Source organism: Gastrolobium bilobum, unplaced genomic scaffold, assembly GCF_033153095.1.
Source record: "Gastrolobium bilobum isolate Gb01-03AN ecotype WA unplaced genomic scaffold, APGP_CSIRO_Gbil_v1 utg803, whole genome shotgun sequence".
NCBI classification, from domain to species: domain Eukaryota; kingdom Viridiplantae; phylum Streptophyta; class Magnoliopsida; order Fabales; family Fabaceae; genus Gastrolobium; species Gastrolobium bilobum.
The window spans coordinates 51278-67243 of record NW_026897871.1 but is presented as its reverse complement, the minus strand read 5'-3'; the positions used below and the strand labels follow the sequence as shown (position 1 = coordinate 67243).

Here is a 15966-nt window from a genome sequence, read left to right as displayed (position 1 = left end):
CCACTTCTTTCGCTGCTGTATAATATTCCCTAGTACTAGTGGATCCATTTTATATATACACAGAGTTTATTGTATTTCATAGTATAAGAAATAATTTTTTTTTTTACGAATTTTTTTTTTTTTACAAACTATATTTAGTGTAATTTATAAAAAGAGTTTGTAAACAGATCATTTTTTATTTTTTATACTCATATAAAATATAAAAGTGTCTGAAATTCAATTTTTTTTTTTTTTCTGTTTACAAGATTTCACATGGGTTCCATATATTTTTATATGTATATAGGAGATAATTTTATCTTCTGCTATACGAGAGACATCAAACTCATATATATATATATATATATATATATATATAAAAGATCATTTTATATTAATATAAATTATTTTTTAATTTTCATAGTTCATTTTATTTATATTTAACAATTTTGATTTATAGGTAAGATTTCTTATTCTTATATTGATATAAAAATAATTTTTCTATATAGATATAGAGGCAGGATCCTTTGACACCGGTGTCAAATTTGAAGTTTGACACCTCATGTAAGAGCCGTTAGATCAAAAAAGATCAACGGCTCTGATTTATAAGCATGTGACACCATTGATCTTTTTTGATCTAACGGCTCTCAGATGAGGTGTCAAACTTTAAATTTGACATCGGTGTCAAAGGATCCCACCTCATATATATATATATATATATATATATATATATATATATATATATATATATATATATATAAAATAAAATGTACAAAGTGTAAAAAACAAAGAAAGGCTGTAGATGTTAGTAAAGTGTAACCACAAGTTACCTTTTTCCAAAAAAATTCATATCTCAAAATAAAAGAAAAAGAAGAAGAAGAAGAAGAAGAAGAAGAAGAAGAGAGATTAGGTACAAAAATGTAAGTGATCAACTTATTCTTATTCAATATATGTGAATGACCCATTAACATAGGGTTCGACTTTTTCTTATAATAACATTGTTGGAAAAAAGTCAATTCTTGCAAATATCAATAATATCAACAAAGGTCATGACCCATGCAACCGCCACGGAGGTCATGACCCACGTGAATGTTAATATCAGAATCATTTGTCCCTTACTTAAATATTATCATTTTTATTAATAAGAACTAACACAGATAGTATAAAATCTTAATAAATATTGTACCTTAACACAAATAGTATAAAGTTGAATATATTTTTTGTGTGGAAAAAGTTGAATATTTCTTTTGCCATCAAAATCATAGAGACTGGAAGACTTAAGAAAGCACCATACTAACAACTCAGACATGGAAAAATACTCAAAAATTAATGGCGAACAAGAGGATGATACCTATCTTAAAAAATGTTTGAATGTGTTCCGGGTGAGGAACCTGGATAGGTCCAGCCATGTATAACTCGTGTTGGCCCAATGCCTCTATGCGTGGGTTTAAATTCACGATCCTTTCCTACTCTGTATTGTTAAAATCACGATTTATACAATTGTTAATTATCTACTTCTTCAATAACTACTTCATATTCATTGATAATAATTGCTAAACTAAACATCTACAAATAGAAGGATAATACTATTAGAAGGAATTAAGTTCATTCAGATTAGCCAATACACTAACCAACCGAATTAAGTGTACTTGTTGTTATAATGTACTTAATTTTTTTATTTTTTTATTTTATACTCAATTTTTCATCTCGGTCTCTCTAACTTTCGACACCTCCGTACACAAGTGATCGATGGGACTCTCTTAAAAGTTAAAAGGAATAGAATCCATGCCCCACCAAAATTTGTCATGTTTTCAATAATTGATTATGAACCCAATAATATAGGGACATAATAATGAGTTCATAAACAAAGGAAGAATCGATTCGATGGCAGCAAAGGTCTCGGTACATTCAAATCTCACATAATTTATTTTAGAGTAAAGTTCCTTTGGAATTTGGATCACTAACAAAAATCACGATCCTTATTATAATTTCTTACAAAAAAAATAAAAAATTAGTCCTGAGGTCTCTAAAAAATTTAAAATAGATCCATTTAGTTAAAATTGTGGTACTTCACAAATTCAAAACAATCCATATTAGTACTTCAAAAGGACTAAAATGGATTCACTCTGAATTTCATAAGAACCAGTTGACTAATTGTTTTTTTTTGTAAAGGACTAAAATAAGGACTATATTTTTTGTTAGGGATCCAAAATGCACTTTACTCTTTATTTTATTAAAAAAATTTGTATGCTATTAGAAGATGGATTTTTTAATACTTGCTAGAGATATTAATATAAAATTGTTAATGTGATCATCATTTACAAGCCTAAATATAATAAGTAAAATATATAAATTGATATTTTAATTAAGTTCAAATTGCAGATAAATTTTATCGAAGCACATATATAGGTTTAGTCGATGTACAGTAACTGCACCTAAGAATTGGTGCAGTCAATTATGTACTTCCGAAAGTACATATAGTGAATCATACAAATCTTTAGGTGCAGTTATTTTACAATTTTTTTTCCATATATATATAAATGGGGAGGGTTATGTTTACAAATTTTTTGTTTACAAACTACACTGTGTTGGAAGTACACTATGTACTTCCGGGAGTACATAATATAATTTGCAAAAATTCGTAAAAAAAGTTTGTAACCGGATCCTTCCCATATTATATATAAAGTTTGTAACTGGATCCTTCCCATATTATATATATATATATATATATATATATATATATATATATATAGGCAGGATCCTTTTACACGATATTAAACTAAAAAGTTTGCATCAAATCTTAACTGTTGAATCCGTAAATCTAACGATTATAATTTATTGGGTTATACTTATTAATTAATTATTAATTTTCAATAAATTATAGGGGCAAGATCATTTGACATCTGTATCAAATTAAAATGTTTGACATCAAATCTTAACTTTTAATTTTCGTGAATCTAACCGTTACAATTTATTGGGTCACACTTATTAATTAACTATTAATTTGTAATAATTTATAACCACCAGATTGGCAAAAATCAACGGTTAAATTTGGTGTCAAAGTAAATTTTTTTGACACCGGTATCAAATGATCTCGTTCCTAAAAGCTTACAAAAAAAAATTATCGAAAATCAACGGTTAAGATTTATTGGGTCATACTCATTTGACTACTGCACATATATCAAATGATCGGTGTCAAATGATTGTATCACATATATATATATATATATATTAGGATGAGGAGTAAGACTTAAAAGTCTTACTCTGGAGTCAAATGATCTCTCTCCATAATATATATATATATATATATATATATATATATATATATATATATATATATATATATAGGGATTACATTTCTAGAATTGCTATATATGCAGCAGTCAAATACTTGTCATATATATACGTGAAAGTATTAAATATGAGGAATCATAATCATACATCTTTCATTGTTGTACGTAAAGCGGCTGTAGAAATGATTTTACCATATATATATATATATATATATATATATATATATATATATATATATATATATATATATATAGGAGAGATCTTTTGACTCTAGAATAAGACTTACAATTTTTACTCCTCATCTCAACCGTTGATTTTCGTCCATCCAACGATTATCTATAACAATTAATTAATTAATTATTTCAAATAAATAATAACTGTTAGATGGACGGAAATCAACGGTTGAGATGGAGAGTAAGAGTTGTAAGTCTTACTCTAGAGTCAAAAGATCACTCCCCTATATATATATATATATATTTTAATAGGATTAACTATTCCAAATTTCCAATCATTGGTTGCTTATTAATATTGAAGAATAAAAGAAAAAGGATGATATAATTCACAAGTATAGATTAAGTAAATCTCTCGGGCCATTTCTCTTGTTAACTAACTGTCTTGGGTGGGTTTGTAAATTGGAGTTATTGTATCAACATGTATGAAATATAGTACCTCAAGGCTCAAGTAAAATAAGAAATGGGTGTATATGCCAGTATAATAATGTCATATATTCTTTTACTGACGATAACGTCGTATTTTAGCCTTTTCTATTTTTGTTCTTATCGTAAAGAATGATGATCCACCTTAAAATTAAACAAAACAATCATGTAAGAATGAAGGAGTATTTATATAGGTAGGACAAAACTTAGATGAAACTTTTCAGGTGACAAATTCTTAGATACTTATTTGGTATTGAGTTGAAAGTTGAGTGTAATGCATGTGAAATGAGGCAAGTGGGTGCGTAGGTGAAATTGCCATGAATAGTTTACCTTGAATAACAAACGAGGTATGATAGTCTGCATGCATCTATGTGAGGCTATGAACTTTGTCCAAACATAGAAACTCACTGGCAGTATGTCATGTGCACACTGCTCATACGCACGTTATGGGCCCACATGTTTTGATGAGGGGGCCAAGTGCCACCCACCATTCACAAATGATTGTTATGAAGAAAACAATCTTTGCTGACTTACCAAGTTGTGGGCCACTAGGTTATTTTAAAACAAAAAGAATATAAAGTACTAGTGCATCTAAATTAAGCGTTTCTTAGTCAATTACATAATTGATATTAATAAATAATTATCATAATTAATTAATAATTAACTATGATAATGTAATATAATTAACATTGTACACATTATTTGTACAATGGTAGTTTTAGTTCCTGTCCAAGAACAGAACACAAAATGCTGAAAACAACTAGCTAGAGTAGAGAATAGAAAATGCAAGTTTACCGCAAATAATGTGCAAAGTCACTGTCATTGTACAAATAGTCACGCTAGAGAATTGTAGTTATGATGTTTAACTGCCGTGTAGATTCTGATAGTTTTATGGTAGCAACAATTACTACTCTACTTGATCGTTCGAATAGCTTTTGAGGTCACTAGCCTTAACAAATCTATGATAAAATGTGTCAAGAGGATTATGTTTAATCCTGAATTGGGTTATGCACGTATCAAATTGAAGTCCGTGATCTAAAACTCAAAATGAAAATTCTCATGTTCATTTGTTTTTTTACCCACATAATGGGTTCTACATACTCTAAGCAACATCATGTTTTGTTAATTAAAGGTAAATTATCTTTATAAATAAAGAGTTAAATTTCACCACACATATTCAAGGCGCCAACAAACATTGGTTCAAGTGGTAAAGAGCTTACTTCAACCTAATCAAGTAATTATTCGATAAACTAGCAGGTATTTAAAAAAAGAATAAAAAAAGAATATACTTTTGATCCATGTTATGAGCCCAACTTATAGGTTCATGTTCTATTGACCCACAAGGGATGATTAACTGTTGAGATATATAGTCCCACATTGATTGTATGTGTAACTAATGTGGAGTTTATAAGCTCTTGGGCACTCCCACCCTTTGAACTAGCTTTTGGGGTGGTGTATCTCAAGGTTCTTTACATGGTATCAAAGCCTCGCCGCCCTCCACTTTCTCTTGTGGCGTTTCTTAGCACAGGTAGGTTGGGCCTGTTGCATTGTCCACTCTTCAAGCCCAATGGGCTCTCGTGTAAGGGGGCGTGTTGAGATATATAGTCCCACATTGGTTGTATGTGCAACTAATGTGGAGTTTATAAGGTCTTGGGCACTCCCACCCTTTGAGTTAGCTTTTGGGGTAGTGTATCTCAAGGTTCTTTACATTAACAAAAGAAATAAAGGAAAGAATCTCGCCATAAAGATAACAATCTTACCATATCTTTATTGGATCAAGCATTAGGCCCATAATATTTCTAAGAGGTCTAAAGTTTTACTTCCACCAAGTAAACTCTCTATAAATAAAGGATTAAGCATATAGGTATGCACTTTTGAACTCTTTCTCTTATTTATCACTAGATATACACCCAGGGGCAGACGCACAGTGTTGCACTTGTCTGCAAGTGCAGACAATAATTTTTAAATTTTTTTTGGCGGACGCACACTCTTTCCTTTCAAAGCTTAAATCATTTAATGGGTTTCTTTTTTGTCTTCTTTAAATGCAACTGATGCAAAAACTTGAAAATAGATATGCTTATCTTTTTTAAATACACTCTCTTCTCACTTTTCTCCCTTTTTTTTCCTTAAAAAATGTTTCGCATTCATTTTCTTCTTTCTCTATCTCCGACTTTTTTTTTTTTTGGAGGAGGGGGGTTACTTGTATTTTAATTTTCGTGACTAGACTTGTTTATTTTTTGGTAAGAACTAACAGGTTTTTTTTTTTTTTGGAGGGGGGGAATAACTTGAGAGATAGGTTGTGAGTACCTTTTGTACCATTCAAAATATTTTCTTAACCTAAAATGATATTATTTAAACACTGAAATCAGGAATTTCATGAGGTTTTAGATTAATGAGGTATTACTGGAGAATATTGCCTTTGGTTGGTCTCCGTTCGAATGTGATTAGATAACATTTAGGAATTGAAGCAAGGGAATTTCTGTTTGGTCCATCAATTGCATTGTGCATTGGTGCAAGGTTTGTTCCTTTACGCAAACCTCGGAAGCTGGTAGGTATAATTTTGTCACGTTCATTTAGAAATTGCTTCTTAACCAGAATAAGTTGAAACTTTAAAGTACCGAACTCTAGGCAGAACAACAAAATTGATCTCATTCTGTGGAATGAGACGACCCTCACTGAGTGAAAATATCTTCTCCTATTAATGTGTTATCCTACTAGTAGAGGATGTTAATTGGCTCCAATTTCATGTTTTTTGGTTGTTTCTGATATGCATTTAAAATTTTTTTTATAAAAAAATTCATGAGCAACTCCACCATTGAATGTGCAAACACAAATTAAATTTTCTAGATCCGCCGTTGTATACACCTCGTGTTCTATTTATTCTAGTGTACAATTATTTACTCCCCTCTAAGATATCTTCTTAGTAGATACTTAAAAGAGCACATAGATTCTATATCGACATGTCAATCCCTGATTGGACATCTCCAATCCACCAGGATCGAATAGTCCATTTCTAGTTTCTCTACACTTTGACGTTAATTTAAATTGCAACAATGTGATTCCTGCCTCTGTTTTTATCTGATCCAATTCAATTGAGAAAGGCAAGAACAAATAGCAATCCGGTTTAGTCCAGTCAAGTCCAACCGTGTGGGTGCTGGGGTGGGTTGTGGGTATTGACTGGGCTTGGGTTTAATCGGGCCAATTATTCCCTGGTGCATTTTTTAAAAATTGAAACATGAATAACGCAGCCCACAAGATTCGAGAATATGATAAATTCTTAAAAATGTAACATAAAAAAAAAATGTATGATTGATTAATTGATGCAAAAATAGATACCCTAAAGATGTATTTAAAATAAAAACCCAAGTCATAGCATTAGCATGTGTTTAAAGTGCAAGCATTACTACATCTAAACTAGAAACACATTAAAACATAAACACCTAATACAAACAAAAAAAATCATTTTTTTCTAATTCTTCAATCAGATTTAAAAAAAAATAAAATCAAAATGTATGTTAGGAGTAAAGGTATATATGGATATGCATTCAACACCAATACCACAAATTTGTGTGTTTTTGTTAGCCTTGTGCTAGTCTTTTTATTTTTATTTGAATCTTTGATAATATATAAGGTTCTTCAACAATTTAAGCACAAAGTTGAATCTCATATATATACACACGCTAAACCGTTGGATTATATCATAGTTAACTGGTTACTCTAAAGTTTGAACATGTCAGCTATATTGACATCTTTCCAAAAAGTATGATGTTGAATCGGTTCCTCTCTTCTTTTATTAAGAATTTGAATTATTACAGGAGCGCATGCATCATGATGCATTATTATATACAGAATAGACTAATAATATAAAAAAAATGTCAAATTTATATTTAGTTAGACACTATTTTTTATATAATTATATTATATTTAAATAGACGTAAAAGTCAACTTCATACATAACTACGGACATAGGTTATCGGCTTTTTTCACTGATGCACAGCTTATATATACCATGCCCAATGATAATCATTAAGGTTGGAAACTGTTTGAATTAGACTATATTACAGTAAATATCTTTTTGGGTTCCTAACAAAAAATACGATTTCCACTTTGGTTTCTTACAAAAATAAATTAGTCAGTTAGGCCTTAACAAATTCAAAATGGTCCTATTTTAATCCTTTTGAGGGATTAATATGGGTCTTTTTTGAATTTGTAAGGGATCACGATTTCAACTAAATGAGTTCACTTTGAATTTGTTAAGGACTAACTGACTAATTTTTTTTTTAAGAAACTAAAATAGGGACCGTGTTTTTTGTTAGGGACCAAAAATGATATTTACTCTATTTTTTAAATGTAATTTAATCTCTTAGTATATTTTTTCTTAAAAAATACAATACATGACATTCTTAATTTTTTTATGATTTTAAATTTACTTATTTTTAAATTAAGTATGTATATCTTTTATTTTATATATATATATATATATTTTAAATTAATTATGTATATATTTTATTATATATATATATTTTAAATTAATTATGTATATCTTTTATTATATATATATATATATATATATATATATATATATATATATATATATATATATATATATATATATATATAGAGAAAGAGAGAGAGAGAGAGAGAGAGAGAGAGAGAGAGTACTGATGGGAAAGGAAGATAACATGTCATTGATATTGATTAATGACCAATCCATTTGAAATTGGAGATTTGAAACCGTGGCAATGATGTAAGTAGAAAGGGAAACGTACAATTATTAATGCAATCGTTTCGTTGATTTAAAAATAATAAATAAATTGAATGGTTATTTAATTATATTTCATAATAAATGTGATAACTCCGTTCTTATATATTAACGTTTTTTTTTAAACATAACAAAAGAAAATAATTATAAGTAGATCAACAGTTAACAATAGGTGTAAGACTTTTTATTTTGAGTAAATATCATTTTCGGTCCTAAGCAAATATCACGGTGATAGCTTTAGTCCTAGCAAATAAAAAGACTATTCGTGGTCACTAAGAAATTCAAAAAGGATCCATTTTAGTCCTTTTAAGGGACTAATATGGGTCTTTTCTGAATTTGTAAAGAACTACAATTTCAACTAAATGGATTCATTTTGAATTTCTTAGGACTTCGAATAGCCTTTTTATCTACTAGAAACTAAAGCGGATATTGTGAATTTTGCTGAAGACTAAAAAAGATATTTAATATTTTATTTCTATATCATTATAAGCTGATAATGCACATATATAGAACAAGGATTAATTTATATTGGTGTAATTATTACATCTAATTTAGTAATTGATTCCACTTGCATATAATTATAACTTTTCTAATTTATTAATCATATATATATATATATATATATATATATATATATATATATATATTTTGGGAAAAGTTTGCCATTTTAAATGACACATCTTATATCCTTTAACTCTCACAAAGAAGTGAGATACACACCTTTAAAACTTTTTCCACGCATTCTTTCTCACATAATTTATCTCTTTCTCTTACTTAAAATGACACAACTTTGTGTTCTTTAAAATAATACACATTTTTCCCATATATATTAGCAGCTTGTTTCCCGCAATTGAATAAAAATATATATATTGCAACTTATTTAGACTTATGTAGTGTCTCGAATTTTGTTAAGGGAAAAATGTTTATTATTTTAAAGGATATAAAGTTGTGTCATTTTAAGTGAGAGAAAAAAATAGATAAAGGAGGAGAGAGAGTGGACAAAAAAGATATAAATGTGTAGGTCTCATCTCTTTGTGAGAGTAAAATAAAATAAGTTATGTCATTTAAAAATACAAACACTTCATTTTGTTGATCACAACCAAAAGAATGTTATAGAAAAATGATGATAGATCTGTTACCTTAATTCTTGAGTGTAGTAAGTTATAAAGCATACTTTATCTTTATTCCCACCAAGAAAAGTATATCTTTGTAAATGAGGTCCAGTAAATGGATGGAGAAGCTTATGGTGACAAGTGACAAGATTGCTCCATGGTGGACAAATCATTTCTTGAATAAACCCCACTTTACAGAGACAATCACAAATTAAGTCAAAGCAAAAGAAGGTTAGCTTGTCTCTGTAGAGTCACAGTCAACAACATCCACATCAAAGTTAAATTCAAATGTCCTACCACTTGACTTTATCCCTAAGATATGGGCATTGTGCCCCAAAGATGTGGTCATGATATTGAGAACTAAGTGTTGTAACATTATGCTCAGTGAAGTACAAATCTGATATGAAACAAAGGTTTTCAATACTATCAATAAACAGTTTATAAATCCAAGCAATGTCATATTTATACATCATTACAGATAGATTGATAAATAGATCAAAATATAGTTTAACAAGAATTATGCCAGTTTTGCAAGTCTACTAAAGCAATAGACTAACAATGAATATGTTTCTCCCCCTTATATTGTTCTCCAAATCTGCTTCATATCAGCAAGGCTTTCTCATTGCAACTTTACAGAATTTAGTTAAAGGAAGCAACATCAAATGCATCAATTCTCAATATATAACCATTATTGATCAGTTTTGGCCCGTTTTATTTCATTAGAAGTGAATGGAGAGACACTACCACTCAATTGAGGGCTCTCTTCTCTATAATTGGAATTGAGCATAGCAAGTTCTCTTAGTTGTTGCCTCTTGTATAAGTCCTGTGACTCATCCTGCAAATGTAAAGGAAGGCGAATCAAAAACACTTCTATAACAACACAAGAACATCCCATTAATGTTATTTTGCTTTAAGCTCAAAGAAAATTTGGTTCAAAAGAAAACTCACTTTACATACATTTCTATTTGTTAGCAGCTAGGTATTAGCATGTTGAGAAAGCAAATAGTTCTTTGATTATCTCAATTCTCAAGTATATGCAGAAGAGAATAGTGAAGATACAACAAAAGAGTAGGAAGGAAACAGGTTCTGCTGTTAAGTTACCACTGGTTTAAGTAGCTCTTCTATGATTTCCTGTGCTTGCCTCAACCTTGCATCAACAACATTGGCAGGTAATTCAGCTTCAATTAAAATGTGAAGAGGATCATTCAGGTGCTCATAGCCTGGCCTTCCCCTTAACAACTCTTCCTTTAGAGTGAAAAAGGTAGAGAACATAAGTTGGTAGAAGCAACAAAAATTGCCAACAAATTGAAAGGAGGTTAACTATGCAAATTTTTATGACACTAAATGACTAACATACAAAAACCCCAAGTAGTTAAAACTAGGCTCTGCGGAGTTACAGTGAAAATGTAATAACATAGAGATGATACCTTGTCTAGGTCTTTAATTGAACCTTTCCCTCTGATAAATACACGGCAACCTGTGGTAGCTTCAACACGCTTCAGTGAATTACCCCTAGGACCAAGAAGCCGGCCAACAAAATTAAACTGAAAATTAAAAATAGCTTTAGTAAGTCAGGTCAATAAATAGCATGATAGAAAATGCATGATTACAGACAACCATTTGTTTAAGTGGTAAGGAGTTTGTTCTCCATAATCAAAGGTATCGAGTTCGAGACCTGGGAATGAAGAAAATGATCTTAGAAGAGTCGGTCCCTATAATGAGTCTGACAGTACTCGAACCAGACTAGGTAATCGATAAAGCAGTAGATATATCTGAATATGCATGATTAATTGCTTATTGTAAAATATATGTTACAAATCTTACATTTGGATAGCTATCTTTAGGAATGTCCAAGCGCAATATCTTCTTTACAATGTGAGAAGTTGGAACAACTGGTGCTGTTTGCCAATCAACATTTAGTCCCTGTACTCCTGTTAACCTCTGATGTATAATGAGCTTAACAAATCAGTAAATGAAATTAGAGCTTAGCTGGGAAAGAACCATGAAGAACCAACCAAAGGAAAACAGAGAAATACTGGTACATGGTACAAAGAAATCAAGTTGTAGATACTACTGTGTGTTAGAAAACACAGATTAAAGCAACACATACAAATTTCACAAATAGAGGCAATGTTGACACCACCATAAGCACAGTGGATAAGAGGGAATCTAAGCAATCAAGTACCTGAATTTGATGGGCTAAGAATCAAATTTTTCTACAACAACATATAAATTAATTATAAATTTTATATTGGGGGTACAAGAAAAAAGTAGGAACTGGAGACTAAGGAGTGGTAGAGAATTCTACATTGAAATGAACAAAAACTCAGATACTTACTTCATGTGACATGCTGTTCCAGCCAGTGAAGTTTGGTGTTAAGTCTGAAGAAGCCATATGACTAGGGCTTACAAATTGCATTCTGTCATAGTCACTAAGTCCTTGGTTCTGCAGCAATCCATTCTTTCCAGAAACCCTTAAAATCTCTGATAATAAGATAATTGTGAATATAAGAACTTGTATAAAGACAAATGAATCAAAGAACATAAATAATGTTAATGCAAAGTTTATGATAGAAACTGTAAATTATGATCAGAAAGTGTAGTAGCAGACACATAGTGGATGCTGTCTATATGAACATCTTGATTATAAAAACTGAAAGTTACATAAAAAATTTATAATAAACCTGATCACCTGAAAGTTTGTTCTAGTCATGCAAAAGACAATGCCTAATTTATGTCTTTTCTAGAGGAGAGGAATGTCTGAAGGGAAGCACATATAGACTTACATATAATTAAGGAGAGTAATGACTAATCAGTATTGACACCATCATTTCGTACCCTATATGGATTTTTTATTCTCCTTCGCTTTGTCATTTATGTAGGAGACTAGTTCTAATTCCTTAACGATTTAGTAACTATGATTGAGTCAAAGCGTAAAATAAAGTCAGAAGTTGACAATTCAGTGCATTTTAAAGAAAGAATATAACCATGAAGAGAGAGAGAGAGCAATGAGAAACTTATTAAAATAACCAGAAAACTGAGTCTATGCTTTGACTTGGCCTAATTCAAATGAACAAGAAGGGAGATCAGTTAAAATGAATGGCACAATAAAAGGAAAAGATTCACAACAGAAACCAAGAATTCATAGATATGGAATAAACTGACCTTGATTGAGGAGTCTGCTACACAAGGGTAGGACTTGCACGAAAGGTCCAAGCTTCTGGTGTTCTGTTAGCAACTCCGTTAAGTACTGACTAGAACAAACGTAAATAAGAACATATACCCAGAAATTAATTGAATTCAACACAGAAACACACACATATATATAGATAACTGAAAATCAAAACTTTCACAATAAATGGCAGAAGTATCATAAGGGTACGTACCTATCAACATCAAAGTTGCTTCTGATGTTTATATTTGGAGAATTGGCCCTTTGGGATGCAGGTGAGGAAATCTGATTGTACAAACCAGACATCAATTCTACAAGGATATGGGTTGCCCAGAAGGATTAGGAGAAATTCAAAGGCAACAAGGAAGAAGAAAAAGTTTCTTGAGATTGGATGTGATTCAATAAAAAAAGTGCTGAAAAAAGAGAATCATCTAACCTATGCTTGAAAGACAAGAGAGAAAAATAGTAGTGGAAAGAAAAAGAAAAAAAAGATAACAAAACTACAAAATATGATGGAGGGCCACTTCTGTAGTAGCTCAGTAGTAGTAAAAGCAAGCCTTAAAGGATGTCTCTCTGGGTGTGTTTTAATTGTTGTTTTGTTGGCTTCTGTTGCATATGCAGAGTTTAATCATATATCTATGTTTTCCTTAAACACAAACAAGTTTCACTAAGGATGTTTTTTGTATATAAAAAAACAAATAAGGATTCTCTAGATTGAAGAGAGATAGATAGATAGATAGTAATCAAAGATAGTTATTCAGATATTCATTTGAATTCATAAGCAGATGCCAAAGAAGCCTCTCTTTTTCTTCAGTTGGAGACTTTCTCAGCTAGAAGGGTAATTAAAGTGCACGCTCCAATAAGGGTGCGTGTGGAGATGAATTTGCTTCATTCAATTTGAAAGAAGCAATGAAATAGGCCACCCCAATGACCAATGTGGGTCACTGGTTCTCTGTCACCAGATCATGAACATGTAGACTGAAACCAATCACTCGCATGCTTCACGCATATATTTATATATATAGCATAAGTATATACTATACAGAACAATAAAATGAAATGAATTATGGGATATGATATTGTAACTTACCATCAATCAATTTCACCGTTAGATTGATTATGTTGATCCAACGGTTATATTTATTTTCACCTTTGTATGGTTGTGATTTTCCACATTAAATACGGGGAATCATAACCAAACAAAGATGAAAATAAATATAAAGTATTAAATATGGGAAATCATAACCATACAAAAATGAAAATAAATATAACCGTTGGATCAACATAATCGATCTAACAGTGAAATTAATTAGTAGTAACATTGGTAGTAACACTAATTAGTTGTTACAATATCCTTTCGCATGAAATATCTATAATTGATTAGCATATCTTTAAATCAAACAAATCCAGCTTCATCCCCTACTCTGTGCTTAGCATATAGAATCTCATATAGAAGGAAAAATAAAATAAAATAGCTAAGGTTTTATTAATTATTATACTGCTACTAATTTGACAGCTTAATTGCCGCTATTATTGATTACTATAATCAACTTGCTTGCATTTGTTTTAAATGTGGCTCGTAGTAATGTTACGTCATTTGTTTTTTGAAACCACCTGTTATCCCATTCTTGTCTTACCCGAACCCACCTACCAATACAATTCTCTTTTTATTGCAAACTTCATAGCCCTCATTAATAGGGAATCAGCCAATTATTATTATTATTATTATTATTCAAAATAAATAGTTATCACCACATACATCTAAGTTAAAAATATTATATATGTTTAGTGTAGTTATATCTAAACAATAAGAATTTGTTCCTCCCATCTTGGTGGTTATGTAGCTGCCTATACTTTAATTTGACACTAAAGTCTATAGGATTAGGGAAGAGGATATACTTAGCTTAAATGATTTTCAAGGGATGAAGACCCAATAATTATAACTATAATTATAAACCATATCAAGAATAGGTAACCATAACCGGTTATTCATGGATGAATTGAGATGAGATCAAGAAAATTGAACTAGGTAAGGACCAAAATACGGTTCGAGAACATTACATTTTTCCATATAATATATATTAACTTAGTTTTTAAGTATGTATGTTTTCATAAAAAAATAAATAAATATGAATGTTTTCATACTTAATCTTTACCAACATGTAAATTAATTTAAAAACACTCTTATCGATAATTTTTTTTGAATTTTTGTATGCCAAAGTTGTAAGAAATTAAATATTCAATAATTTCTTTTTTTTAAATAAAAACCATGTTCTGTGATTAGGATCGATGTGGGACCGTGAACACGCGTGTAGTCGTGTTAGATTCCTTAATAGGCCTTATTCCTATATTTGTTGTCATCTATGCATGATTTAAGAGTGAAATGCAAGAAGACATAAATAGAAAAATAATTTCTTTCTTTTCCTTATTTTAATGTCAGAGAAATTTTAACAATATATGGATGGAATGCTTATAATATCACGTGCAAGTAAATCAACCCATAGAATAGAATAGAAAGTTTTGCAACTTAGAAAGGAAAGTGAGAAGGAGCATAGGATTCCTAGAAGGCTAGAACAACGAGGTGTACTTGCAAAATAAATAAATAGTAATGTGACATGTTGGCCAGAGAGAAGATCGTGTGGAGCAAATAAGCCGCAAGATAGGTCACAATTATGAGAGTCATGTACATCATGCATTGCTATTATGTATTATTTTTCACAAGTTTGTAAAATTGAAAAATCTTATACAATGTGAACGCATCAAATCCGATCCAAATATATTTTTAAAAGAAACAAAGAATGAAACTGTTCTATAAAATATATTTAGAATACTAATAACTATGTTTCCAAAAAATAAATACTAATAATTATTGGTTTAAATGATAAGAAGTTTGTTTCTTTAAGAGTTTGTTCAGTAAAATAAGAGTTTAACATCTCATCTGAGAGTTGTTGATTTTTTCTTAATTCAATGACTCTGATTTGTAAGCATGTGATA

At 30.2% G+C, this 15966-nt stretch overlaps 1 protein-coding gene across 1 annotated transcript; it reads right to left on the bottom strand.

Annotated features, from left to right (window-relative positions):
- Window positions 1-10259: 10259 nt before the first annotated feature.
- LOC133310941 (KH domain-containing protein SPIN1-like) lies at window positions 10260-13772 on the bottom strand. The gene is made up of 7 exons (XM_061511935.1): window positions 13187-13772; window positions 12966-13054; window positions 12139-12284; window positions 11625-11741; window positions 11228-11344; window positions 10902-11045; window positions 10260-10635 (listed from the first exon to the last, which is right to left on the bottom strand). Exons 1-7 carry the CDS (start codon window positions 13276-13278, stop codon window positions 10489-10491), a joined length of 852 nt encoding a protein of 283 aa, XP_061367919.1. The 5' UTR covers window positions 13279-13772; the 3' UTR covers window positions 10260-10488.
- Window positions 13773-15966: the final 2194 nt, after the last annotated feature.

What these genes read in the sequence shown, in the direction of transcription:
- LOC133310941 (XM_061511935.1), bottom strand. Translation starts at nt 13,278, where the DNA reads ATGTCTGGTTTGTACAATCAGATTTCCTCACCTGCATCCCAAAGGGCC. An exon ending in CTAAAGATAGCTATCCAAAT is followed by an intron (nt 11,345 to 11,624) that starts GTAAGATTTGTA and finishes TTTAATTTTCAG; the next exon opens with TTTAATTTTGTTGGCCGGCT. An exon ending in CAATTAAAGACCTAGACAAG is followed by an intron (nt 11,046 to 11,227) that starts GTATCATCTCTA and finishes TTCACTCTAAAG; the next exon opens with GAAGAGTTGTTAAGGGGAAG.